The sequence below is a fragment of the Phocoena sinus genome, chromosome 14 (assembly GCF_008692025.1).
Source record: "Phocoena sinus isolate mPhoSin1 chromosome 14, mPhoSin1.pri, whole genome shotgun sequence".
NCBI lineage: Eukaryota > Metazoa > Chordata > Mammalia > Artiodactyla > Phocoenidae > Phocoena > Phocoena sinus.
The window spans coordinates 67,206,711-67,232,818 of NC_045776.1; the positions used below are offsets into that span (position 1 = coordinate 67,206,711).

General features: G+C 45.8%; 1 protein-coding gene across 4 annotated transcripts in view; it reads left to right on the forward strand.

The window, feature by feature from the left end:
* The window catches only part of THOC5 (THO complex 5), a 33,477-nt gene that overhangs the window by 145 nt on the left and 7,224 nt on the right, over positions 1 to 26,108 (forward strand). Inside the window, exons 2-17 of one of the 4 annotated variants that reach the window (XM_032602674.1) lie at positions 781 to 1,625; positions 2,302 to 2,414; positions 3,611 to 3,742; positions 6,336 to 6,479; positions 7,601 to 7,714; positions 7,863 to 7,960; positions 9,834 to 9,980; positions 11,372 to 11,486; positions 14,931 to 15,063; positions 17,081 to 17,158; positions 17,848 to 17,888; positions 18,117 to 18,216; positions 19,619 to 19,727; positions 23,390 to 23,491; positions 24,064 to 24,160; positions 24,675 to 24,789. In XM_032602674.1, the coding sequence (XP_032458565.1) occupies positions 3,647 to 3,742; positions 6,336 to 6,479; positions 7,601 to 7,714; positions 7,863 to 7,960; positions 9,834 to 9,980; positions 11,372 to 11,486; positions 14,931 to 15,063; positions 17,081 to 17,158; positions 17,848 to 17,888; positions 18,117 to 18,216; positions 19,619 to 19,727; positions 23,390 to 23,491; positions 24,064 to 24,160; positions 24,675 to 24,789 (1,489 nt within the window). In that variant the 5' untranslated portion in view covers positions 781 to 1,625; positions 2,302 to 2,414; positions 3,611 to 3,646. Of the gene's footprint in view, positions 1 to 25; positions 1,626 to 2,301; positions 2,415 to 3,610; positions 3,743 to 6,335; positions 6,480 to 7,600; positions 7,715 to 7,862; positions 7,961 to 9,833; positions 9,981 to 11,371; positions 11,487 to 14,930; positions 15,064 to 17,080; positions 17,159 to 17,847; positions 17,889 to 18,116; positions 18,217 to 19,618; positions 19,728 to 23,389; positions 23,492 to 24,063; positions 24,161 to 24,674; positions 24,790 to 26,108 lie in introns of those variants that run through there. The other 3 variants (XM_032602673.1, XM_032602675.1, XM_032602676.1) reach the window with 3 other exon arrangements.

Here is a 26,108-nt window from a genome sequence, read left to right on the forward strand (position 1 = left end):
GTCCATTGGTTAGAGGTGGGGTGGGAAGGGAGGAGGTCAGACCAGGCCAGGCTCTCAGGAATTCCCTGGTCTCTACTCGGCCACCCACTTGGTGGACAGTCTGAGCCAAGTCCCTTCTGCTGGAGAAAAGCCTAGAACTGCCTCAAGAAGCAAAAGGGAAAACCCTCAAGTTAGCTAAGTCAGCAGGACATCCACATATTCCACCCAGAAAGGCTGGGAAAAGGGATGGGAGCTGGGAAGGACCTGGGGGAGGGAAGCAGAATGGAACAGGAACCCAGAAGGTAGAACTTAGAACTCAGAACTTGGGTTTGCACTGAAGAATTTGGAATACAGAATTGGGAAGATAGAACAGAGATGACAGAAGACCACTTGGGGAGGGGTTCCTAATACAAGACAGTTGGAGGGAGGTGCATCTCTTTCTTCCCACATAATGAGGTTGAGAACTTGAACAAGTTGTTCCAGCCCTTCTGTGCAGGGAGTGTCTTCTGCCCTCCCTATTGTCTTCCTGCAGGCAGAACTACGGACTAGGTCCCGTATTTCCCTCACCCCGTGTTCCTTTTCTCCCTCTTCACATTCTCTCAGCCCAACCCTCATTCCACTGGGCCATCAGGTGTGTTTAGTGGGGTCAGTGACTTTGGGGACCTCCTCAGTGACTCCCACACCTCATGAACTTCTGAGTATCTTGATTCTGCCTCCGTTTCAGGAAAACTTGTGGTGGAGTCACTGATGGAACCAGTTAAATGTTTACTATAACCATGGTGTCTTTTCTTCATCTGCAAGGAAATTTGGCAAGTGCCCCAGGCAGGGCCAGCTTCGCAGGTCCACCTGGCTGATCTACCCCACTGGAGGTTATTGTGTTCCCTGAGCTACTTTTGGGGAGGGCCTCCTTCTACGGCAGAAGGAAATACACTGCGTAACCAGGGATTCAGGACATCGGTGTTTCTATCTTCAGATGAGTAGGATTTACTGAACCTCATCAGTACAATTCATACCAGGGGTAGAAAATACTTGAAGCTGTCAAATGCTGCATTAGATTTGTGACTCTGCCCTAGGGCAAATCGGGCCTAAAACGGGGATGAACTTGGGGGGGAAAAGAGGCGGGGTAAGATGGGATTAATGCCCACCTTGACTTGCTGCTCTCGCTAGTGTGGGATGTTCGGGTGAGTATGACAGTGGTTAAGAATCCAGGTTATGGAAGCAAATTCACAAGTGTCCAAGTCACGGCACGACTACATTCTTGCGTTATCTTGGGCTCTCGACAAATTCATTCAACAAATACTTGGCCGAGCACCTACTAGTTGCTGGGCATAGCTTTAGGCGCTGGGGAAAGAATGAACGAGGCACATAGTCTTTGCCCTTGCAACTTCGGTTTCCTGGTTTCAGAGGGCAGCGTGAGGCTGTTGGCCGGCTGGGACCCGCCCAGACAACCCAGGTGCCGCCGTCTCCTAGACCCCTCGCAGCCCAGCAGCCGCCCGCACCGCTTGGTGGCTGCGTCGGGACCCTTCGCGCTCCGCTTCCGGCCTCCACGCCTCACTTCCGGTCGGCCGCTCCTTCCTTCCGCTTCTCTGTGGTGCGGGAGCCGCGGGAAGTGGCTCGCTGGCCGGGACAGGTCGGGGCGCAGTGTGGTGAGGAGAGGACTGGGGTGGGGCTGGGCGCGCTGGGACTGGTGTGCGGACCTCCCGAGGGCGTCCCCGGCCTGGGGTCTGACCCGGTTCTCCGTCCTCGTTCTCCGGAGACCCCGGCCGCTCGGCGCCGCACTCTCACTTTTCTCCTGTGGAAAATGGTGTCTGCAGCCTCGTCAGGCCTTATGGGGCAGCTTCTAGATAACGGCCACCACGGTGGTGGTGATATCAGCTCTCATTTATTATGCGCTTGTGTGTGCCAGGCACTGTCTACTGTCTTGCCAAAGTCAGGATTTCGCACACTTAACGCTTTTCGGGTCCCTCTGTGAAAAATCAGCTTATCTTGTACGATTGTTTACTAAAGGCTTTTAATTGAGTCACTTTTAAAATTTAAATTTACTTTAAAAGAAAAATTTAAATCTTTACCATAAATAGAAAACTTTTCTCACTTGTCCTATGCAGAAGGTAGTGATAAAAATTAATGTATTTAATATGTAAAGGTTATCGTTAATAATTGTGGCTAGATTTCATTGTCTAAGGATCTGAGATAGAGTCCTTTTGTCAACAAAAGGACGTTGTCATTCATAGGTGTTAAAGACTAACTAGGGAAATGACACGTTCTTCTTGAAGCGATCAGAAGTTTCTAAAAAGAATTGAAAGGAATTAACTTTCTCCGTAGGTGTTTAACATTATTAACCACTTGTGTACCATCTAAAGCCCTGCTCTCAGATCATCTTCATCACCTGCCCCAGTGGAGCGCCTCCTGCATTAATGTCCACAGCCACCTCTGAGGTAGGGATGGCTATTTTCATTTGATATGGGAGGAAGTAGGTGCAGAGAAAAGTGAAGTGACTTGTCGCAGGACTCATAGCCATGAGATAGAGGACTGGAGACTCCAGCCCAGGGTTTCTCTGACTTGACTCTGTTGAGGCATTGGCTCCCTCAATAAGTGTTGGTGACAGATTCACTGGGGTAGGGGGGTTAGTGCTGCCCACCTCGGGGGCTGCTGGTGACAGTAGAGGTAGCAGAGAGAGGATACTTTGTGACGCTAGAGGCCCATGAATGTATGTTCTGTTCTTTTAAATTTTTTGTTTTCTATTTTATTTTATTTTTATTATTTTCTTGGCTGCGTTGGGTCTTCGTTGCTGTGCGCGGACTTTCTCTAGTTGCGGTGAGCAGGGGCTACTCTTCGTGGCTTCTCTTGTTGTGGAGTATGGGCTCTAGGCACGTGGGCTCAGTAGTTGTGGCTCACGGGCTCTAGAGCTCAGGCTCAGTAGCTGTGGTGCATGGGCTTAGTTGCTGCGCGGCATGTGGTATCTTCCCGGACCAGGGCTCAAACCCGTGTCCCCTGCACTGGCAGGCAGATTCTTAACCCCTGTGCCACCAGGGAAGTCCCTATTCTGTTCTTTTAAATTTTCGCGTCAACCAGGGAGTTGATGGCATCGCCAGATGACATGGTGGCAACACTACAAGATACAGTAATGTAGTTGTCAGGAGCACTGCTGTGGCATGGGTTGGACCCTAGCTTTAGCACACTAGCTGTGTGACCTTGGGCAAGTCTTTCACCTTCCTGACCCTCAGTGTTCTCACCTGTAAAATGGTGCTTGTTCATATCTGAGAGGATCCTTGTTATAAGAACCAAATGAGAACATATCTTTGAAGTGCTTAGATCAAGGTCCAGCACACAATGATCAATCAGTAGTGTTGAGAATGGGCTTAGGTGCCTGGCTGAGGAGTTTGGTCAGTGGGGTTGTGGTGGTGCCTTTAAAGGAGGTGGAGTTGGGGAAGATGAGTTCATTTTGAACAGGCTGAGGGATGATTCTGCTTTTTACAGAGGATTAAATTGAGGTTTTGGAGGGTTGATGACTTTTCTTGAGTTACCAAGAGTGTAAGCGGGCACAACTGCTAGTTAGACTTCAGTATTCTGACTCTAGGAAAATCTCCAGTTCCAACTCTGGAAGAGCTCAGAAGCTTTCTCCTCTTAACAGGTCTCTACTGTTTCCTCCTGACTTCACCAAACAACCATGTCATCGGAATCGAGCAAAAAACGAAAGCCCAAAGTGATCCGAAGTGATGGAGCTCCAGCTGAAGGGAAGCGTAATCGTTCTGACACTGAACAGGTGAGATCAGCCAGGGCTGCTGTGCTGCTGAGAAATTGCAGCTCGTGGCCAAGCACCTGGCTGTGGGTTTGCAGCAGCCGAGGGTCATAGGCATAACCTCCCAGGTGGCCTCTGTCTGACCAGGTGCCTGGAATTCCCTTGGCTCTTCAAGACCTGAGAATCCATATCAGATTTAGCTGCAGCATCCCAAGAACCAACAAGCCTGTACTAGACACGATTAGTGCCTGAACAGAGAATGCATTCTAGTATGGTGTGTGTCTCCAGCTTTCCTGATGGTCAGAAGAAGGCAGTCCATCCGCAGCGGCCACTAAGGCTTTGGAGATGTGACATCCCTGGTCTGCTACCAAGACAGTACCAGAACCATGTAGCTAAAGAACGTCTTCTGAGGCCTGAGTGCTGTCGTAGTCAGCAGGTTCTTCTTTTGCTGTTTCTCTGTCCTTGAATCTGTCAAGCTAATTTATGACTTAACAATTTTTTTCTTTTCCATTATGGTTTATTACAGAATCTTGAATATAGTTCCTTGTGCAATGCAGTAGAACCTTGTTGTTTATCCATTCTATATATAATAGTTTGCATCTGCTAATCCCAAACTCCCAATCCATCCTTCCCCTTGGCAACCACAAATCTGTTCTCTGTGTCTGTGAACCTGTTTTGTAAGTAAGTTCATTTGTGTCATATTTTAGATTCCACATGTAAGTGGTATCATATGATATTTGTCTTTCTCTTTATGACTGACTTCACTTTGTACCTAATCTCTAGGTCCATCCATGTTGCTGCAAATGCTATTATTTCATTCTTTCTTATGGCTGAGTAGTATTCCATTGTCTGTATATACGCCACATCTTCTTTATCCATTCATCTGTCGATGGACGGTTAGGTTGCTTCTATGTCTTGGCTATTGTGAACAGTGCTGCTATGAATGTTGAGGTGCATGTACCATTTCTAGTTAGAGTTTTGTCCGGATGTGCCCAGGAATGGGATTGCTGGATCATATGGCAACTCTATTTTTAGTTTTTTGAGGAACCTCCATACTGTTTTACATAGTGTGCACCAGTTTACGTTCCCACCAGCAGTGTAGGAAGGTTCCCTTTTCTTTACTCCCTCTCCAGCATTTATTTGTAGACTTTAATGATGGCCATTCTGACTGGCGTGAGGTGGTACCTCACTGTAGTTTTGATTTGCATTTCTCTAATAATTAGCGATGTGGAGTATATTTTCATGTACTTCTTGGCCATCTGTATGTCTTCTTTGGAGAAATGTCTGTTTACTCTTCTGCCCACTTTTTGATTGGGTTGTTTGGTTTCTTGTTATTGAGTTGTATGAGCTGTCTGTGTATTTTGGAAATTAAGCCCTTGTTGGTCGCATCGCTTGCAAATATTTTCTCCCAGTCCATAGATTGTATGACTTAACTTGATTTTTTGGTTGGTTGTGGTTTTTGTTTGTTTTTTAACTAGAATAGAGAAACATACCAGCTTCAACTTAAATGGAAGATGATGCTTTCCTCAGATTTAGGAAATTAAAATTAACGAAAAACCTTATCCTTTGGGAGGTATTGATTCTGACTCTTTTTAAAAAAAATTAAATTGAGGTATAATTGGTATATAACATTATATTAATTTCAGGTGTACAACATAATGATTGATATTTGTTTATTTTGTGAAAAGATCACCGAAATAGTCTAGTTAACATCCAACGTGTTACATAGTTGTTACAAAAATTTTTTTCTTGTGATGAGAACTTTTAAGATCCACTCTTTTAGCAACTTTCAAATATGCAATGCAATATTTTTAATTGTAACTGACTCTCTCTTAAAGAGATGTGTTTGTTTATTCCAAAGTCTGGGAGACCAATTAGGATATTTTAGTTTCTGCTAAAGCTTGATTTGACCGTCTAAACACCCATCAGTAGAAATTTGGTTAAATGAATTCTGGTTCATCTATATATAGCCATTTTGATGGAGATTTATATTTATTGTGATGGGAAATTGCACTAAATAGCATGAACAATATGATCCCATTTTATTTTATTTATTTATTTATTTATTTATATTTTTTATTTATTTATTTTTTTTGCGGTATGTGGGCCACTCACTGTTGTGGCCTCTCCCATTGCGGAGCACAGGCTCTGGACGCGCAGGCTCAGCGGCAATGGCTCACGGGCCCAGCCGCTCCGCGGCACGTGGGATCCTCCCAGACCGGGGCACGAACCCGTGTCCCCTGCATCGGCAGGTGGACTCTCAACCACTGCGCCACCAGGGAAGCCCTTATTTATTTTTTTAATGTATTTATCCACAATACTAACAATGGAGTTACATCAGGCTGGGAGGTGAGATTATAGGCAAGTTTTCGTTTTGTTTTTGATACTCCTCTCTATGTTCTGAATCTCTGACACCAAGCATGCATTACTTTATAATCAGAAAGAGGAAAAGAGGAATTCTTTTCCATTTTGGAAAAAAGAAAAACATTTGATTTGCAGACCAGATCCTTTAGAGACCTGATTTGGGGCTTCACTGTTACTCATCTCAGCCAGGTGTCCCTGTTCCAACAGAGATACTTTTACTCTCCACCCAAGGCCTGTATCCTTGCCTCCACAGGAAGGTAAATACTACAGCGAGGAGGCTGAGGTGGACCTGCGGGACCCTGGCAGAGACTATGAGCTGTACAAGTACACGTGCCAGGAGTTGCAGAGGCTCATGGCGGAGATCCAGGACCTGAAGAGCAGGGGAGGCAAGGATGTGGTAAGGAGTGGGGCTGGGAGGACACGGACCTGGTGGGTCTGCATGGATGGACCTGTTTCGCACCTATCAGAGCCCTTCTTTATATTGGTCTTATGTCCTGCCATCATCATGGGGTTAGAGCCTGAGGGCTCCAGAGACCTGCCTATTAATTTATTGTAACATCACCACCCAGTCATCAATTACAGTCCTGAAAGTACAGGATAATTAATTTTTTCCATAACTGTAATTTGATAATTCATCCAAATGATATTTATTAAGTGCTGGGCGTGGAGAAATTATGGTACATGTCAATCACCATTGCTATTATAAGGCTAGATATGTACAAATAAATCAGAGACCAAAAATTAAAGTATTAATATTAAATGAAAAAAAAGGTTTCAGGGCAGAGAAGCAAAACAGTGTGACTGAAAACTAAATGGGTAAGTTCAAAATAAAACAATCCGTATTTTTCCAGGAATCTCACTTATTTGTGCTTATACTGGCCAATATTGTTAAGATTATTACATTCTATCTGTTATACTGTAGTCAAGTTTTACAGCTGTAATTCTGCTATTTTCATTTAAATTATTCTGTAATGTTGTTTATAGAGGTCAAGTTGTGTGACATGATGTTGTCATTGTTAGGATCTCTGTTTACATTGTGTAGAGACAGCTGTTGTTTGCATTGGCTGCCTTTGCTCCATCTTTGATTCCTGTTACTTTGGTCCAAGTAGAAATTAGTTTTTTATGCCTGGGAACCTTAAGCATTCCCTTATACAGTCATTCTTCCATTTCCCCCGACACTTCTTATGGTTCTGAGCTCCTTCCAGTGTCTGTCTTTTTTTTTTTTTTTTTTTTCCTGGTATGCGGGCCTCTCACTGTTGTGGCCCCTCCCGTTGCTCCGGACGTGCAGGCTCGGTGGCCATGGCTCACGGGCCCAGCCACTCCGCGGCATGTAGGATCCTCCCAGACCAGGGCACGAACCCATGTCCCCTGCATCGACAGGCGGACTCTCAACCACTGCGCCACCAGGGAAGCCCCAGTGTCTGTTTTTGACTCTGGATGAGGATGAGCAGTGAGGGGCTGAAGGAAGCTGAGCCAGCTCCTGTTGTCAAGGTCTTTACCAGTTTTTTTGGCCTGTAGGCAGTTGAGATCGAAGATCGGAAGATCCAGAGCTGTGTGCATTTCATGACTCTAAAAAAGCTTAACCGATTAGCCCACATCAGGTTGAAGAAAGGAAGAGATCAGACTCATGAGGTAGGAGCTGAGAGATTTAACCCTCCTCTTCCTCCTTCTCATCCCATCTTTAATCTCCTTTACCCCTTTTCTGAGTTTGCTGCTGCTCTGCTTTGCCCCACCCCACCCCGACTTGCCCCACTCACCTCTGACCTTGTCCTCCTTTCAGGCCAAGCAGAAAGTGGACGCCTATCACCTGCAGCTCCAGAACCTGTTGTATGAGGTGATGCACCTGCAGAAGGAGATCACTAAATGTCTGGAGTTTAAGTGAGTGTTGGAGCACAGGGCTTTGGCAAGATGGTCTGTTGGTAACTGCTTTTTCCTACATAGCTCAGTGTGAGCCATTTTTTTTAAAAAGAAGTCAGATGCACTTGGAGACTACAGGATCTGGGGGAAGGGTGAATAGATCACTTTGAGTGGGAGAATTGGAAGCAGTAGTTCCAGGCTGCACAAAGAACCTCAGAAGCCTGTCTGACCCTTTTGAGTTTTGCGCTCTGAACCTGGTGAAAAACAGTTGTCTCTCCCCAGCAGGCAGAGCCTTTGCATTACCAGTTTGATTCCTGAGCACGTTGTATGGGAGCAGCTGACTTCCAATTACATCTTTTTAACCTTTTGGCCCAGCTTTCCTCTCTAAAGTTCCAGCAATTCATTTTTGCAACTGGATATCATTATTTGGAACCTGAACTTCTTGCTGCCTAGCTGCCTTTAGGTGAACAAACTACAGTTTGTCAGTGTCCTTAAACTGTGATGCCCCTTGGCAAATCCAAGCTGAGAGATGTGAAAGAGGAAGGAATAGACAAAATAAGAGAAGGGAACGTGTTCTTGCCTTGTCAGATCTATTTGTGTAAACTGTAAGGAGTCAGGTTTTATTTGTAATAAACTTGGGATGAGGGGGACCACGTTAGGCATTGGGTCTGGTGTATGCTGATTTTTGAGAGGTTTCTTTATCTGCTTCACGAGTCCGTCCACATAATAATATTTAAATACTAATAGAAGTGAAATCCACATCAGGTACCTGAGTTAATAGTATTGTACAATTGTCAGTTTCCTAGTTTTGACAATGTATTATGCTTAGATAAGATATTATCATTGGGGGAACCTGGGAGAAGGGTTCATGGAGGAAATAAACTCTCAGTTTAAGACTTACAAGAAGTTTCAAAAATAGTACTATTTAAAAAGAAGAAAGATAGGATGCTCCACCTGTAACCATTGTTCAGATGAAAGCCAGCAAACCCTGTAGTGAGGCAGGTGGCCATGTGGAAGGATCAGGGGCCCTGGAATCAGACAGTCTGGGTTCAAATCCCAGCTCTCCCTCTCCCTAGCTATGTGATCTTGGGCAAGCTGCTTACTGATGGAAGCCTCTATCTCATTTGAAAAATGGAGATAAAAATCCCCATCTCGGTTATTGTGTGTCACTGTACATCAACAGTTAGAGCCTCTAGATCTTTTCACATCTGGTCATATTATGTTGGATCTTCCGCATGCTATATTTAGGCAGTTAATAATTTGAACTTAAGTGTAGACTCTTATGTTTATTCCTGTTAAATGGCATTTCTTGGTTTCAACCTGACAGTCTAGACCTAGACCATGGTGTTTTTATTTGATTCTTTAAGCTCTTAGCTCTCTTGCACAGCTTGGAGAGGTCTGTAAATTTCGTAAGTGTATTTTTAGGTTTTCAGCTAAATCATGGATATAAAGCTTGGGCAACATGGATAAGGATCCTGTGGCATGTCACCAACTACCTCTCTTCACATTAAAACACCTGCTAATGAGCATTTGCTGAGAAGACTGGATTCTAGGTTCCTGGGTAGCTGTAGACCAGGGCTGAGTTGACATACACGGGGTGGAATTCTGGGCCTGTTTAAGCCACAGTTTGGGTTTCTGAGAGCAGCAGCTTGACATTGAGTTTTTTGGGTTTTTTTTTCTGCGTTACGCGGGCCTCTCACTGCTGTGGCCTCTCCCGTTGCGGAGCACAGGCTCCGGATGTACAGGCTCAGCGGCCATGGCTCACGGGCCTAGCCACTCCGCGGCATGCAGGATCTTCCCAGACCAGGGCACGAACCATGTCCCCTGGATTGGCAGGCGGACTCTGAACCACTGTGCCACCAGGGAAGCCCTGACATTGAGTTTTTGACTGCAGGTCAAAGCACGAAGAAATCGATCTGGTCAGCTTAGAGGAGTTTTATAAGGAGGCTCCTCCAGATATCAGCAAGGTGGAAGTCACCATGGGAGACCCTCACCAGCAAACCCTTGCACGTCTGGACTGGGAGCTGGAGCAGCGGAAAAGGTAGCGTTTCCTCCTTCCTGACCTTGTTCACCTGTGCAGACACGGACCTTTATCCATGAGGGACAGTGCTTTGTCCTGACCCAGGATCAGATAGCAAAGCAGTGTGGAACCAGCAGAATAGTCTCTAAGACCAAATCCCGTTTTGTGATTAATTCACGCTTAGCAGTTCACACTTGACCAACTGCATCATAAGTGGGGTCAGAATTTCTTAACGCCGTTATGCGAAAGAGTAACTTTTTCTTTAAAATTTAGTGCCTAACACCTAAATACCTTTTGTATTATTAATCTGATTTTTTTTTGCCTTTTCCCCCACCTGTAAGCATATTTGTGTGGTATTGCAAAGCTGTGCAAACATTATTTTAGAAGGTTGTACAACATTCCAGGGTAAATTGTAAATCACATAATTGTTCCCATATTGAATTGGACTTTAAGTTGTTTGCATTGTTTTGGTATTATAAATAATGCTTTGAGGCACCCCTTTACATATAAAACTTTTTGTACTAATAAAGAGCTTTTATTTATTAACCGTAAGTAGAATGTCTATACTGTGTAATTTAATCTAGATCTTCCTTAGAATATGGTATGTATATTTTTTTCATCCTGAACTTTTTATGGTTGCATCCCTTCCATCATGGTGACCTTTTTCCCTTTCATGTTTGTACACGAGTTCCAGGGCTTTTGGTTGGCACATTTGTTCTGTTTTCTGTCAGAGAAGCTGCTGTTTTTAATTCCTTGCCTTTTTCTGTTGTTGAGTATATTTTGTGCCTTTGGTCTACGTAATGAATTTAATAAGTACTGAGTCTGGATCTTAAGGACTTGGTGTCAGTTTTTTAGCAGATGGGGCTGGCCTGTCACACCTCTGTCCAGTACATCACTTGCCCTTGGCTAAGCCATAAGTGTTCCATTCCTGTGGCTCTGGTCTGGAATCTATCCCCACTCTGCCCCACTCAGGTCCATGGGCCTCATTTGTGTCCTGTAGCTGCTGAGTCCATATATTTGTGAAAGTTCTGGGTCTAGCCTCTGAGGCAGGAAACGGAGCAGTAGGTGATACCAGTGGTCATGGGCACAGCCTCTGGAGCAGACAGGCATGGGTTCAGAGCGCAGCTCTGTGCTTGCTCTTACTGGATGACCTTGGGCAAGTTATCTACCTCCCTGAGCCTTTGTTTCCTCCTTCGGGGATAAAAAAAAGTCCCTATCTTCCCGGGTTTTTATAAGGATTAAATGCCATAATGCTTGTACGCCATTTTCCAAAGTGCCTGGCACATAGTAAGTGCTAGGTAAACATTAGCAGATAATCGTGACTGCTGTCATTAGGTAGAGTCTGATAGTGAACAGGTGTGTTGGGGTGTCCCTGGAGAGCATCAGGCGACAGTGCTGTCTTCCCCCAACAGGCTGGCGGAGAAGTACCGAGAGTGCCTGTCCAACAAGGAGAAGATCCTTAAGGAGATTGAAGTAAAGAAGGAGTACCTGAGTAGCCTCCAGCCTCGTCTCAACAGCATCATGCAGGTGAGGGTCTCCCCACACCGTGCCACCTCCTCGGCTTTTGCTTTGCCTTCACCACTCAGTGGCACATTGCTGACCTGAGGCCACCAGCAGCCACATCACCCTGTGGGTTTTGTCGGGTCTGTTACCCTAATCAGTGTTAGAGCACAGTGCAAGGATGGTCCCGTCTGCATGCCCACAGCAGGTGTGATAAGGTTGTGTCCTGTGTGGAGGAATTGCTAGCAGGATTGGCTCTGGAACGTATACGCACACGTACCTTGGCGTTTTGTTTTCACCCAGCGCCTATTCCGGGTAAAACGCTTTCACAAACTGTAAGTTTAGTTTACACCTTGCATGATCTCCACCAGCCCACAGTCCCCAGGTATCTAAGCATGCTTCCACAAATGTCTATTAGATCCCCCTGACTGCACCACAGGGGCCAGCTGCTCAGCAGATCTACTTGCTCTGAAAAGAACTTTACTCATATTTGAAAACCGTTAGGTACCTTAGGAGGAAAAGTCCCCACTTTACCTGTAAAATGTAATTTCTTTCTATACGGGTGACCTGATTTTTGTTTGCTTTGTGAAGCCAAATTTGATCTAAATCTTCATAGTTTTATAAAGCAGGGTAAATGGCTAATATGGAGGAACTTTGTAAAAGGACCCTAGTGAAATTGAAAATTCACTTTTGTAGGATTTGGCAAGATCTACATTTCTTCTCTTCAACTCTAGGCATAGAATTAGAGTTAACAAATATGCTCAGTAACACTTCATATGGGACAAAGATCAGAAACTAAAAATTTTGTTTGTACTTAAATTTTTCCTGTTAACTGGAAACACTGAATGCTCCTAAATAGGGTACAGGTTAAATAAATAGGGTACAGGTTAAATAAATTCTTGTGTGGTTCAGTCTTACACCTATAATGGAAGTATGGAGCATCCTGTTACTGACAGAATAACTGGACAGAAAGATCTATTAAATTACGAAATCAAAAACTGCAAGTTGTAGAACATGTATAATCCCATTTGTATACCGTCATTTACAAAGTATTCAAATGGCTGTATATATGTGTAAGTCATGTATGTGCTTAGAAAAGTATGTTTTCACACCAAACCATTAACAGTTACCTTTGGTGGTTGGGAACTGGGAATTTTTGCCTTATAAACTCGAATACAGCTTTAAAAAGAAATGTACATATACTACTTAAAAAAAATAATTTTATATAAAGAAAAGCATACAACTCGTAAGCATACTCACAGTTCAGTGGATATTCCCTGTGTACACATTTGTGAACACATCTGTGTAATCACCCAAATCAAGAACATTAGCAATTTTCCAGAAGATACTTTATTCCCCTCCCAGTCACTGTCCCCCCATCCCATAACCTTTAATCTTGACTTCTAACATCACAGGTTAGCTTGGCCTGTTTTTGTTGGTTTGTTTGTTTTGTTTTTTTGACTGCTACGGGTCTTCGTTGCTGCGCGTGGGCTTTCTCTAGTTGCAGCGAGCAGGGGCTACTCTGTTGTGGTGTGCGGGCTTCTCGTTGTGGTGGCTTGTTGCGGAGCACGGGCTCTAGGCACACGGGCTTCAGTAGTTGTGGCATGCGGGCTCAGTAGTTGTGGCTCACGGGCTCTAGAGTGCAGGCTCAGTAGTTGTGGCCTATGGGCTTAGTTTCTCCGCGGCATGTGGGATCTTCCCAGACCAGCGCTCAAACCCATGTCCCCTGCATTGGCAGGCGGATTCTTAACCACTGTGCCACCAGGGAAGTCCTGGCCTGTATTTTAACTTACATAGATGGAATGATATAATACATATTCTTTTGTGTCTGGCTTCTTTTTTTTTTTTTTTTTGCGGTACGTGGGTCTCTCACTGTTGTGGCCACTCCCGTTGTGGAGCACAGGCTCCGGACGCACAGGCTCAGCAGCCATGGCTCATGGGCCCAGCCGCTCTGCGGCATGTGGGATCTTCCCGGACCAGGGCATGAACCCGTGTCCCCTGCATCGGCAGGCTGACTCTCACTGTACCACCAGGGAAGCCCTGTGTCTGGCTTCTTTGATTCAACAGTTTGTGAGATTTATCTAGGTTGTTTTGAGTACCAGGAGTTCATTTATTCTCATTGATGTTTAGTGTTTGATTTGGGGTGTTTCCAGTTTGGGGCTGTTGCGAATAATGCCACTAGGAGCCTTCTTACACGTGTCCTTTGGTGTACATGTGTACACATTTCTTTTGAATATATACCCAGGAATGAAATTGTTGGATCATAGTATGCTATGCGTATATTTAGCTTTGGTATTCAGTGAAACAATTTTCTAAAGTGATTGTACTGATTTTTGAAATTCCCACCATCACCATCTGAAAGTGCTAATTTTCCACATCCTTGTCAACTCTTGATGTTGTCATTTTTCTTGATTATAGCCATTCTGGAGGGTATCTTTTATGGTTTAAATTTCCATTTCCCTGGGCACCAGTGACGTTGAGCACAGCACATTTTATATACTAACTGGCTTTTGGAGTACCTCATTTGTGAAGGGCCTGTTAAAGTCTTTTGCTCATTTTTCTGTTGGGTTGCCCAGAATTCTTTATATTTTCTGGAGATGAGTCTTCTGCAGATATCTTTCCTTTTCACTTTCATAATAGGATCCTTTAATGAGCAGATGTTCTTAATTTTAATACGATCCAGTTATCAGTCTTTTCCTTTCTCTGTCCCAAGGTCATGGAAATATTCTCGTATTTTCTTATAGAGCCCTATTGTTTAACCTTCCACATTGAAATCTATAGTCTTCCTGGAAGTGAATTTTGTATGTAGTGTGAGGTGAAGGTCAGATTCTTTCCCCACATAGGTATTCAGCTGATTCATTTATTGAAAAGACCATTCTTTCCCCCACTGTTCTGCAGTGCCATTTTTGTCATAAATCAGATATCTGTATATGTTTGGGTTTGTGTGTGCGTGATCTAGTTGTCTCTGCACCAATATCACACTGACTTATTACTCTAGCTGTATCAGAAGTCTTGATGCTCAATAATGTAAGTCCTCCAATTTAATTTTTCAGGATTATCTCTGTTATTCTTGGCCTTTTTTATTTACATATAAGTTTTAGAATCAGCTAGTCTATTTTCATCTGCTGGGATTTAGATTGGATTGCATTGAATCCATAGATACTTTGGGGAGAATTGACATCTGGGTGGTATTAAGCCTTGGAGGCCATTAACATGGCATATATCTCCATTCATTTAGATCTTTCATTTCTCAGGTGTTTGTGTAGAGGTTGACACACTTTTGACATTTAGGTATTTGATGTTTTCTTGATGCTAGGCGAAATGGTATCTTTTTTTAAAGTTCATTTTCTTACTGTTTATTGCTGCTATCACTTTCATAAATAAAAAACTGTATATTAAGTAACTAAGAAGCCACATGTTCCTGTGTGTGCCTGTAGAAGAAAAACAAAATCCCTCCTTCCTTGCTCGCAGGCTTCCCTACCGGTGCAGGAGTATCTGTTTATGCCCTTCGACCAAGCTCACAAGCAGTATGAGACAGCCCGACACCTACCACCTCCCCTCTATGTCCTCTTTGTCCAGGCCACTGCATATGGGCAAGCCTGTGGTGAGTATGGGGGCTGGGCAGGGAGGGGCTGTGGGAGCAGCAGCTGTGGCCAGTTGAGTCATTTGGAAGCACCTCCTGCTGAGGAAAGCTCCCTGGCCCTACTCAGAAGCCCTCAGGTGACCTCTGCACTGCCCGGCATGGCTGTTTTGACCAGCTGGCCTGAGGCTGGACTAACCTGATGGGCATTTCAGAATGGATGGCTCTGAATCTTTGATGAGCCTGACTGGTCGGCTGTTGTGTTCAGTGCCCAGGCAGCCTATCTGGCCTCCCAAGCACTCACCCCATCAAGGCACACTTGGCAGGTGGATCAGTGCCTCCTGCTCTCTTCACAGAGAGGTTTTGGTGAACAGAGGTCCCAGCCAGCTGTCTCAGGCTTTCACCAAGCCCTGGAACAGGCTGCATGTCATAACAGTGAATTACGGAAGGAGAGGAGGTGTCCTCATTAAGCTTGAAGGCAGCCCAAGACTCCACTAGGATTTTGAGAAGCTTTTAGAGATCCTACCTTTTGCCCTACTGCAAGCTTTCACCCAGCACCTAAAGTTTTCTTCCCTACGCCCACCCCACTGCATCAGACAGACACACATTGCGCCAGTGCATGCCTCTCCTCCCAGCCATGGGCATCAACACATTACTGTCTCTCTTCTTGTGTCTTCCTGGTCCTTTTGATCCTCTCCCTCCCCTTTCTTCTCCCTCCTGTTTTCATCATCAGCTCATATGAAATCCTCCCAGCCCCCTAGACAGGGTGAGTAATTTTCTTTTCTTTTGTGTTTAAAACCCAGCCTGTTTCCATTCCCATTTTACTGTAGAATTCCAGGAATAAACTAGTCAAAAGAACAGTCTAGCATTTGCCAGTGTTAATGGGGGCAGCCAGCTTGTTTGGGATGAGGTGTGATGGTTCATGAGGGTTGTCAGAGATAAGCAGTGGTCAGCCACTGAGGAATATCCCAAGGGCCCGCCACTTGGGGGAAGTTTGTCATCCCTCTTTGTGCACTTGAACAAACCCTTTCAGGCTCCTGTGACTATCTGTGTCTCTGTATACCCTTTTGAATGGAGAAGGAAGGGTGATGGCCTATCTGATCTGTCAGCACTAGACCCACGGAGTTGCACAGAGGCAGGCCCAGGCATTGCTGATTGAGGTGTCAGGCCTGGTGCAGGGAGCAGGCCACTTAGCTTTGTGTTTGGGATACCAAGCTCAAGTTGAATAGACTTGGTCTTGAATCCTAGCTTATTTACCTCTTGGCTGTTGTATCTAACTTCCTTGAGCCTTAATTTTCTCATCTGTAAATGGCAAGAGTAATAGTATTGCTCCTATAGGATTGCTGTGAGGATTGAAAATTAATTTTTAAAAGTAATTTTATAATTAAAATTCAGTCCTCCTAACCCAACTGGGCAGCCACCATTTGTCAAGTCCCTGTTTCATAGGTGCAGAAACTGAGGCTCAGAGCAGTGACATAACTTTCCAGGTTGTAAGTTTGGGAGTTGGTTGAGCAGAGACTCAGGCCAGGACTGGACTGCAGGTTCCAGGTTCCTACCCACTGTCCTGCTGCCTCCCAGTTAAATGTTGTGGTATCAGGCAGGTGCCAGGTGCTAGGTGTAGTGCAGAACAGAGAATAAGAACTGAGGAGAGAGCTGTCGTTTCCAGAATGTGGACAGTTACAGGTTCTGGATGAGAACCTTTAAGACAGTTGGTAGAATTGTGCCGTGTGGCTTTAGGCCATCGATTTGGATTTCTGTGCCTTGGTGTAAGCCTGAAAAGAGAGGCATTCACCCCTAGTCTCAGGTGATGCTTGGCCAGGAATCTGCATTTTGGGTTCCTTGTTTTCAGTAAATGATGAGAAAAAGACTTAGGTTTCCCACCTTGCTCCTCTTCATCTGGAGAAAGGACTTTTGCCCTCCAGCCCCGGTCAGTAAGAAGCTGTGACAGAAGCAGAGGAAGTGCAGCCCCAGGGCGGGCCTGGTCGTGTAGCTTAGCTCCATCTCTCAGCAACTTTCACAGAAAGCTGTTTCTTGCTCCTAGATAAGACGTTGTCTGTGGCGATTGAAGGCAGCGTGGATGAGGCCAAGGCTCTGTTCAAGCCTCCCGAGGACTCCCAAGGTAAGTGGTGGTCAGGATCCTCCCCCACATCTACTGTAGCTGGTTCCAGGAATGCCAGGTCACCACCCAGGGCCAGTGCTGGTCCTTTGGTAATTAGCTGTACTGGTTCTGTGTGGCAGGGAGCTTAGCCTTAATGTCTTAGTGCTCGGGGTAGACAGGGAAAAGCACTGCCTTTGGATTTCAGCCTGCCTCTCACCAGCTCACTGATCCTAGGGAAGTTCTTTAACGTTTCGGAGCCTCAGTTTACTCTTCTGTCAAAACAAGATAGTAATACCTCATGTAGAATTATTATGTGGATTAAATGAGGTCATGCATGCAGAACCCTTAGCATCATCCTCAGCACACAGTAACCCCTCAAATTATATGAGCTTCTGTTATTGTTGTTTATACTACTGTTATTACTGCCACCGCCACCACCAATGGGGGAGCTTGTAGTCCATAGGATGACATTAAAAATCACTGAAAAAAAACAGGGTGAAAAAAAAAAAAAAAAACAGGGTGATGGGATTATAAGTCATTTTTCTTTTCCTTGCATCACTCTGTTTTCTATACTGAATAAGAAGCAGCAAATATTTATTCTAAAGAAACCCATTTACAAAAGCCTGGGCCCTATTATGCGCCCTGGGTTGAGGTGCTCTCAGGAGAATTGGGAGCCCTCACCTCGAGCTGCCTTCTCTCTGTCGCTGCAGATGATGAGAGTGACTCGGATGCTGAGGAGGAGCAGACCACGGTGAGAGTGTGGGGAGTGCCGAGCGGCTGCCCTAGGGGCCCACTAGTTGGCGGGTGCCATCCTCCCTAGAAGCAGAAGAAAGAGGTTTGAAAGAAAGGGAGCTGGGATCCTGGCAGCTGGAGAGCTGAAGCATGGGTCCCAGTGGTGAGGCCCTGGCCAGCAGGGAGAGGGGGACGGGGGAGATTCCTGTGAGCAGTGCTTACCAGCTCGACCCTTTCCTTTGTCCAGAAACGCCGGCGACCCACACTGGGAGTTCAGCTGGACGACAAGCGCAAGGAGATGCTGAAGAGGCACCCGCTGTCCGTCATGCTGGACCTGAGGTGCAAAGGTCTGGCTCCCCTTGGTCTGGGGGATCTCGTAGCACCTAGGAGTGCAGCCAGCTGCCGCTCTGCGGGGTCCAGCAAGCTGATGCCTCCTTGCCCAGGAAAAGATTCTGGTTTCATATTTCTGTTTTCCTTTGTTGTTCTTCATGGAGTTTGATTTTTTTTCCCCCTCCTAAGCCATAACTTTGAAAACAGCAAAAACATCAGACACATTAGGGATGCTTGATGGAACTACACCTCTTTCTGAACTTGACAGGTTAGATACACAGAACAAGTTGCCAAGAGTATGCAGGCTTTGAGTAATATGACCAACCTGCTTAATTTAATAAATATAAGTAGAACTTCGTATTTTGCAGAGACAGTGGGTTTTGAAACTGGCTTCATATGGGTAAAGGAGCACATGGTAAAGCATCCCAGCAGGATAAGAGTTAGCAGTCAGATGTAAGTTTCCTTCTCACCCCAGACTTCCAGACCCTGGTCCTGGTCATTAGCTTCAAGGGCAACCATTGTGACAGTTTCCTATGTATTTTCAAGAAATAAACTATGCATTTAGAAGCTTTTACACAAGTTTATACTTATCCCCTTCACCTTTTATTTTTTACATAAATGGAAACACTCTACACACTTGTCTTCTCTTTGCCTTTTTATAAAAAAATTTTTGAGATAATTTTAGACTCAGAAGAGTGTCGATGATACAAAGATTTCTCACCTGCCCTTCACCCCAATATCAACATCTTTCTTAACCACAGTAATCAAAATCAGTGTCAATTTCATTGGTACAACACTATTAACTATCAAACTTATTCACATTCCCCTGGTTTTTCTACCAGCGTCCTTTTTCTCTTCCAGGATCCAATCCAGGATCTCACATAGCATTTAGTCATCATGCTTCTTAGTCTCCTCCAGTCTTTGCTTGTCTTTCATGACCTTGACACTTTGGAAGATGAGGTTTATGTATTATGTAGAAAGGCTCTCAATTTGGGCTTGTCTGTTGTTTTCTCCTGATTAGACTGAGGTTGTGGGTTTTGGGGAAGGAATACCACAGATGACAGTGTTCACCGTCACATCTTATCAGGGGTCGGAGGTATCAATTCGTCTTGTTAATAGTGATGTTAACCCAGATCACTTGGTGATCCCTTGATCGCTTCCTTTCCATGTTGTGTTAGTTAGGAGCAGAGTCTCTAAGTCTAATCCACACTCAAGGGAGGGAAATGAAGCTCCACCTCTTGGAGGGAGTAGTAGCAAAGAATTTGTAGAGACTTTTTTTACCCAATGTTAAGTTGCCATCAAGTTGTTTTTATAGTGAAAGATCTTAAAAGTCTTGTTGACTTTCCTTTCTATAATACTGTTGACGCTCTTCTAGTATTTAACTCATAAATGATGTCTTCTTTTCCTCCTCCCCTCCAGATGACAGTGTACTGCACCTGACTTTCTACTACCTCATGAACCTCAACATCATGACGGTAAAAGCCAAAGTGACAACTGCCACAGAACTGGTCACCCCCATCAGTGCAGGGTATTGGACAGGTGCTGCGGGGGGTGGGGCGTGGGAGGGGGGTGTGGTGGGAGCCTTGGTGCTGGGCTCCTCGCGGATCCTCCCTCATCTGGCTCTTAGTGGAGTTCACGGCCACACTGGCTTCTGTTGTCACGTCCACACAGCCCCGAAGTCCTGGTACATCACAGGTATTTGGAAAGCACTCACTGACTTGAATTGGTGAAGTCCTCTCACTACACAGCAGATGCTAGAAGTGACTACAGCCTGTTGTAAATTGAGTGGGCATGGCACCACCTTTTACACCAGTGGAAAGGGTGTGAATGTGAAAGTGAGATTTGGCAGACCTTACCAGGTTGACAAATTTAGGCCTCTCTTTTTCGTGTCTCTTTCTGTCCCAAGGTGCTGGGATTTCACTTTGCAGCTCAGCTCAATCCCAGGTTGTCCTTACCTGGGCAGTGGGAGGAAGACTGGCGGGTCCCTGTGGGGGTTTTGAGGAGGGTGAGCAGAGGCACGTAGTGGCAGCCACAGGTGGAGCATCCCCAGAAAGGCCCTGACCGTGGCTGCTTGTTCCACAGCCAGCGTGGGAGGAAGGGAGGAGGACCGAGAGGGCCTGGGGATGAAATAGGCTCACCTGGCCTGGCACGCCTCCCGACCCTGCCCCACCTGCTTCCAGTGAGTCCTCACGTCAGGTGTAGAAAGATCAGTGAGGGAGACTGGTGGGATGGGACTCTTCCCAGGCCTTCCTGATGGTGGCGTTTCCCCTGGGTTTTTGACCCTGCACTTAGAGTCCACACCCCCTTCAGGCTGCATCCTTGGTCCCTGTGCTTGAGAGTGTTGCTGGACCACCCCGAGCACTCTGGATGGAGTTGACCTTGTTCCCACCTCACCCCAGCAGAGGGAGCCCAGGGCTGGCTTCTTCAGAGAACCCAGTTGCAGCGCTGGTCCAGTGAGCAGCTTGAGGGCCCCATGATGGCCCTGGCCACAGTGGAGCTCTTTGTCGTGATCGTTCCGCCTGCTCACTTCTCAGATGTCCTATCTGCTAAGTCACGGGGCTGCAGGCTGGCCCCAGTGTGCACTGAAGCCCACTCCCCTGCGGGGCGCTGCACATACAGTGATAGGGGCAGGACTGCAGACTGGCTACAAGCTCTGCAAGTGCCGGGTCTCCCCTCACAGCTGTGTGTGCACCTTTAGCCAGATTACCTGGCCTCTGAGTCTGTTTCCTCACTCCGGTCATTAATTAGATCCCCTCCCAGGGTGCCTGTGTGAGTCAGGTAAAATGCTTAGCATAGGTGAAATGCTTGGTAAATGACAGCTGTTTGTCATCATCAGATTTAATTCTCACAGTAGCTCTACAAGGTGAAGAAACTGAGGCTCTGCAGAGTTAAGAGGCTGCCCCATGGTCACAGGTAGTGCATGGAGAGTGATGATTCAATGCCAGCTGGGCCTGTGTACCATGGTACTACACTACTGTCATTGCCCTGGTCCCCAAAGAGGGAGGAAACCCAAAAGGAAACACCACCCTGAAGCCAGGATTAGCTCTTTAAGGGCCTTCAGGTGTTGTCTAGCTCATCCCCCTATTTTACAGATGGAGAAACTGAGTTCAGGGGCATATGTCCAATTATGGAAGTGCTGGGCCTAGGCTTCAGACTCACAGCCTAGAGGCCTTTGCTCAAGGCTGCTTTCGCCCCATGGAGACACCATGGTGTGTGGTTTTATTTATTTATCAACTAAAACAGGGATACTTTTTAAAAATTTCAGTTTAATCACAGTATGACTAATTCCTTAATATCAATTATCTAGTCAGAGTTCAGATTTCCCTATAAGTATTCTTTGTTAGTTTTGTTCTTACAGTTTGGGTTTTGAATCTGGATCTTTTTAAGATCCATGTGTTGCAGTTGGATAAAGCTTCTTTCAGGTGTCTTTCCATCTGAATGTCCTGCCATCTTTTATTTGTTGAGGAAAGTAGGTTGTTTGCTCTGTAGGTTTCCCCCAGGCTGCATTTTGATGATTGCATCCCTGCGGTACAATTGAACGTGTTACTCCCTCCCCCTGTATTTCCTGTAAATTGTAGGTAGAGTTAGAGACCTGATCAGATTCCATTTTTAGCGGGGGAGGTGGGTGTGCAGCACTGTGTCAGAGATGTTGCATGATTTTATCAGGAGGCACAGGCTGTCTCTATTTTTGAGATGTTAGCAACATTGACGACTGATGCCAGGATCTCTTAATTCATTAGGAAATTCATGTTTTTATTATAAACATTTTATTCAGAATTATATGAACCTTGCTGAATTTTCCTCAAGAAATTGTTTTCCAGAATGATCTCCATTAGGCCACTTTAATTCATTAATCAATTTTTCATTAAGGCATTGAATTATTTTAAATTATTTTCCATTTCCACTTTACGAAGATTTTAAAAATCTCTTCTTTTAAAACTTTATAACAAAGACTTGAGTAACTGAATAGTGTTTTGAATAGTCATTTTTATGAGTATATAGCCTTCTCTTTAATGGCCATTATTTTTACCAAATTCAGTTGTCCTGAGCCATTTTCCATATTGCAGCCAATTTTGCAGCCATATTGCAGCCAATTTCCATATTGCAGATGGAAATTTTGTCGAGAAGATTTGATTCTTCCATCAGGTTTCATCAATTTAAAATCCTAATCTTGTGCATTTTTAGCTGTTCTGTTTCATTTTGGCTGATTCTGTATATTACTAACAGTCACTAAACATTGGCTAAAAGACTGACAATTATTCATTTTCTAGCCGGTTCTCTGTGTGAAGCAGCGAAGGGGACAGAGACCCTTGGGGGTCGTGGTGGTGCAGGGAGACACTGTCAGGAGAGAGAGCAGGGCAGAGCCAGAAGCTGCCACCCTCCCGGTGCTAAGTTCCTGGAGGCCTGCTGGCTCAGAGCAGCAGTTTCCGCCTGAGTCACTCCTGACGCTGTCCCTGGAAGGCAAAGGGGAACTCCCTTTGGTGAAGGGAAAGAATGGGCCTCGTTGACCTTTGTGATCAAATTACTCCATTCTCTCCCCATCTCTTCCCTGATTGTCATGTTTAATTACATGTTTAACCATTTTGAGTAGGTGGCTGTGGCATCACCGTGTCTCTCTGCTTACAGCACTAGGTCACCTTGTCTCCAGTCTATGTGATATATCTTTTTCTGGGAATTTTAAAGGGGACCTGTTTCTATGATTGCATGAGATTTGGTAAAAAGTGAGATAAGCACAATATCAAAGCTTCACACTGGGTCTCTCTGGGGTAAAAGGGATCTGTTTTGCTCCTATGAAAATTCTGATTATTCCTATTGTGTCACAGGGCTTTGCTCCCCTGAGGAAAAGGCTCTGGTCACCATGTAACTCTTGAAGGGATAGGTTTCTTAAAAAATTGATGGTTAAGAGTATTACTGTCTTTGATGGAATAGAGTAAATCCTGGCTCCAGCACTTAATATCAGTGTGATCTTGGACAAGCCATATCGTTTAAAGCCTTGATCTTCTCCTCTGTAGAATGGAAATGATGATACTCCCTACCTCATAAGGTTATGAGTATCTGATGACCTCAGGCATATAAAGGGTCTGGCTTTGATCATCAGTGAGAGGGGGCGTTACCACCACCAAATGCCCACGTCTGCGTGGAAGCAATGGGTTGGCCGGCGTTCTCACTGCAGTCTTTTTCCTCTTCCAGTGACTTGCTGTCTCCTGACTCAGTACTGAGCTGTTTGTATCCTGGGGATCATGGAAAGAAAACTCCAAATCCAGCCAATCAGTATCAGTTTGATAAAGTTGGGTGAGTCAGCAGCATTTCCTCCTCTCCCAGCCTCTCTGCTTCTGAGTTTCTCCTGTGGCTCAAACCCAAAGCTGGAGACCTGTTAGGGCCAGAGGCCTCCCAGGGGACAGGGGAGGCGGCTGGGCAGGAGGGAGTGCTCTGTCCAGAGAAGGGAACACATGCCTTTTCCTGCTTATGAGGCCATGGAGGGTGGGAAAGGGTGGAAGGATCAAAACTCTGGGAACGTGATAATAGATGTATTTAACATTTTAATTCTCTGAGGATTAAAATTTTTTAAATATTTTATAAATTGGTGGACTGATGAAGAGATCAAGTATACTGCCTTTTTATTGATATTTGCTAATGAGTTGAAGGCTGCCAAGGGAAAAAGAGAAAAGTGACTAGGAGAGATGAAATTCACAGTAGGGAACTGATGAAGTTAAGACGCTTTGCTGGCAGCCTGGCCGTGGGTGCAGCTGAGCCTGTGGGACCGTTCTGTTTTGGGGGGATGAGAAGGTGGGAGGAGGGATATATCCGGGGACCACTGCAGAAATGACTTATAGAATCATTTCATTCTGTGTTCTTTTCTGCAGCATCCTGACTTTGAGGGACTACGTACTTGACTTAGGGCATCCCTATTTGTGGGTGCAGAAGCTGGGTGGCCTCCATTTCCCCAAAGAGCAGCCCCAGGTGTGTCTACTGATCGGTCCCCTCGGCTGAGGACCTCTATTCCTCTTCTCCCATACAGACTCCAGAAGGGCTTTGGGACTTTGAACTAGCAGAATGCTATCCCTCTGGGCTATGATCTATCTTCCCTCCACTCAGGATACTAAAATGTCCAAGGCCTACAAGTGTTTAGGTACCTTTTGCCTTTGCCATGAGCCTGTTAGCCCTCTAGGTCAAAGTAACTTGGATCCTTGCCCTGCGTGCAGTGCAGCTCCAGGCGCTGCTACCCCTTGGTCTTATGTACGAAGGTGCCAGAAATGAACCCTAGGGGACCTCTTAAGATCTCAGCACCTTGTATCGTTCCTGTTGGGACTCAGCCTCTGGCCTGTCACAGTAGGGAACCCCTGCTGTCCCCAGAAGGCATCTCAGGACGTGAGTAGTCCAGGTTGCCACAGGCAGGCAGGTCCTAGGAGAGAGGGGTGCCTGGAGGAAGGGATGGGGAGCTACTAACATGTGTGCCACTCGCTGTCCTCCACAGCACACTGTGATCACTGACCACTCTCTGAGCGCCAGCCACATGGAGACCACCATGAAACTGCTGAAGACCAGGGTGCAGTCCCGCTTGGCCCTCCACAAGCAGTTTGCCTCCCTGGGTAAGCTGGTGCTAGTTAGGGCTGTGGCCTGAGAGCCACTCAGACAACACAGGGACAAAGACAAACCTGCCCTCAGATTTCTTGAATCCTGATGACAAATCAAAACGGGCTGGCTTTCTGGCTCTTGTTGAGCGGAGGTGTTAGCTGGGCCACTGGGGAGAGCTGTAGGCTGCCAAGCAGAGGTCTGAGCTCTCCTCAGGGCCACCAGGGCTGTCTCAGCCCAAAGCCTTTTGGGGGCCCAGGTTAGCAGATTGGTCAGGAGCATCATGCTAGGTCAGTGCACGTCAAGACTTTTTTTTTTTTTTTTTTTTTTTTTTATTTTTTTTTAGTGCACGTCAGACTTTGATGTGCGTTTTATTTATTTTTAAAAAATATATTTTTAATTATTTATTTATTTTGGTCTGTGTTGGGTCTTCATTGCTACTTGCAGGCTTTCTCTAGTTGTGGCAAGCGGAAGCTACTCTTCGTTGGGGTGCACGGACTTCTCATTGCAGTGGCTTCTCTTGCTGCAGGGCACGGGCTCTAGGCACGCAGGCTTCAGTAGTTGTGGCTCGCAGGCTTCAGTAGTTGTGGCTCGTGGACTCTAGAGCACAGGCTCAATAGTTGTGGCACACGGGCTTCGTTCCTCTGCGGCATGTGGGATCTTCCTAGACTAGGGTTCGAACCCGTGTCCTCTGCATTGGCAGGCAGATTCTTTTTTTTATATATATAAATTTATTTTATTTTATTTATTTGTTATCTTTTGCTGCATTGGGTCTTTGTTGTCACGCGTGGGCTTTCTCTAGTTGCAGCAAGCAGGGGCTACTCTTTTGTTGCGGTGTGCAGGCTTCTCATTGCGGTACCTTCTCTTGTGGAGCACGGGCTCTAGGCATGTGGGCTTCAGTAGTTATGGCACGCGGGCTCAGTAGTTGTGGCTCGTGGGCTCTAGATCACAGGCTCAGTAGTTGTGGTGCACAGGCTTAGTTGCTCCGCGGCATGTGAGATCTTCCCAGACCAGGGCTCGAACCTGTGTCCCCTGCACTGGTAGGCGGATTCTCAACCACTGCACCACCAGGGAAGCCCCAGCAGGCAGATTCTTAAACACCGTGCCACCAGGGAAGTCCTGATGTGCGTTTTAATAGGAGCCTAATTCATTCCAGGCAGCCAGAATAGTGCTGGGAGAAGAGCCATGAGCACAAGACAGAGCCCTGCTTTTGTGGAGCTTACACTCAGCTTACTTGAATACAGCTGTCCAGGGATCCACGCCTCATCCCTCCCCTGACACCTGAGCTGACATCCTCCAGGGTGGGGCTGAGCCCCTGTGTTTTCCATAAGGTCCC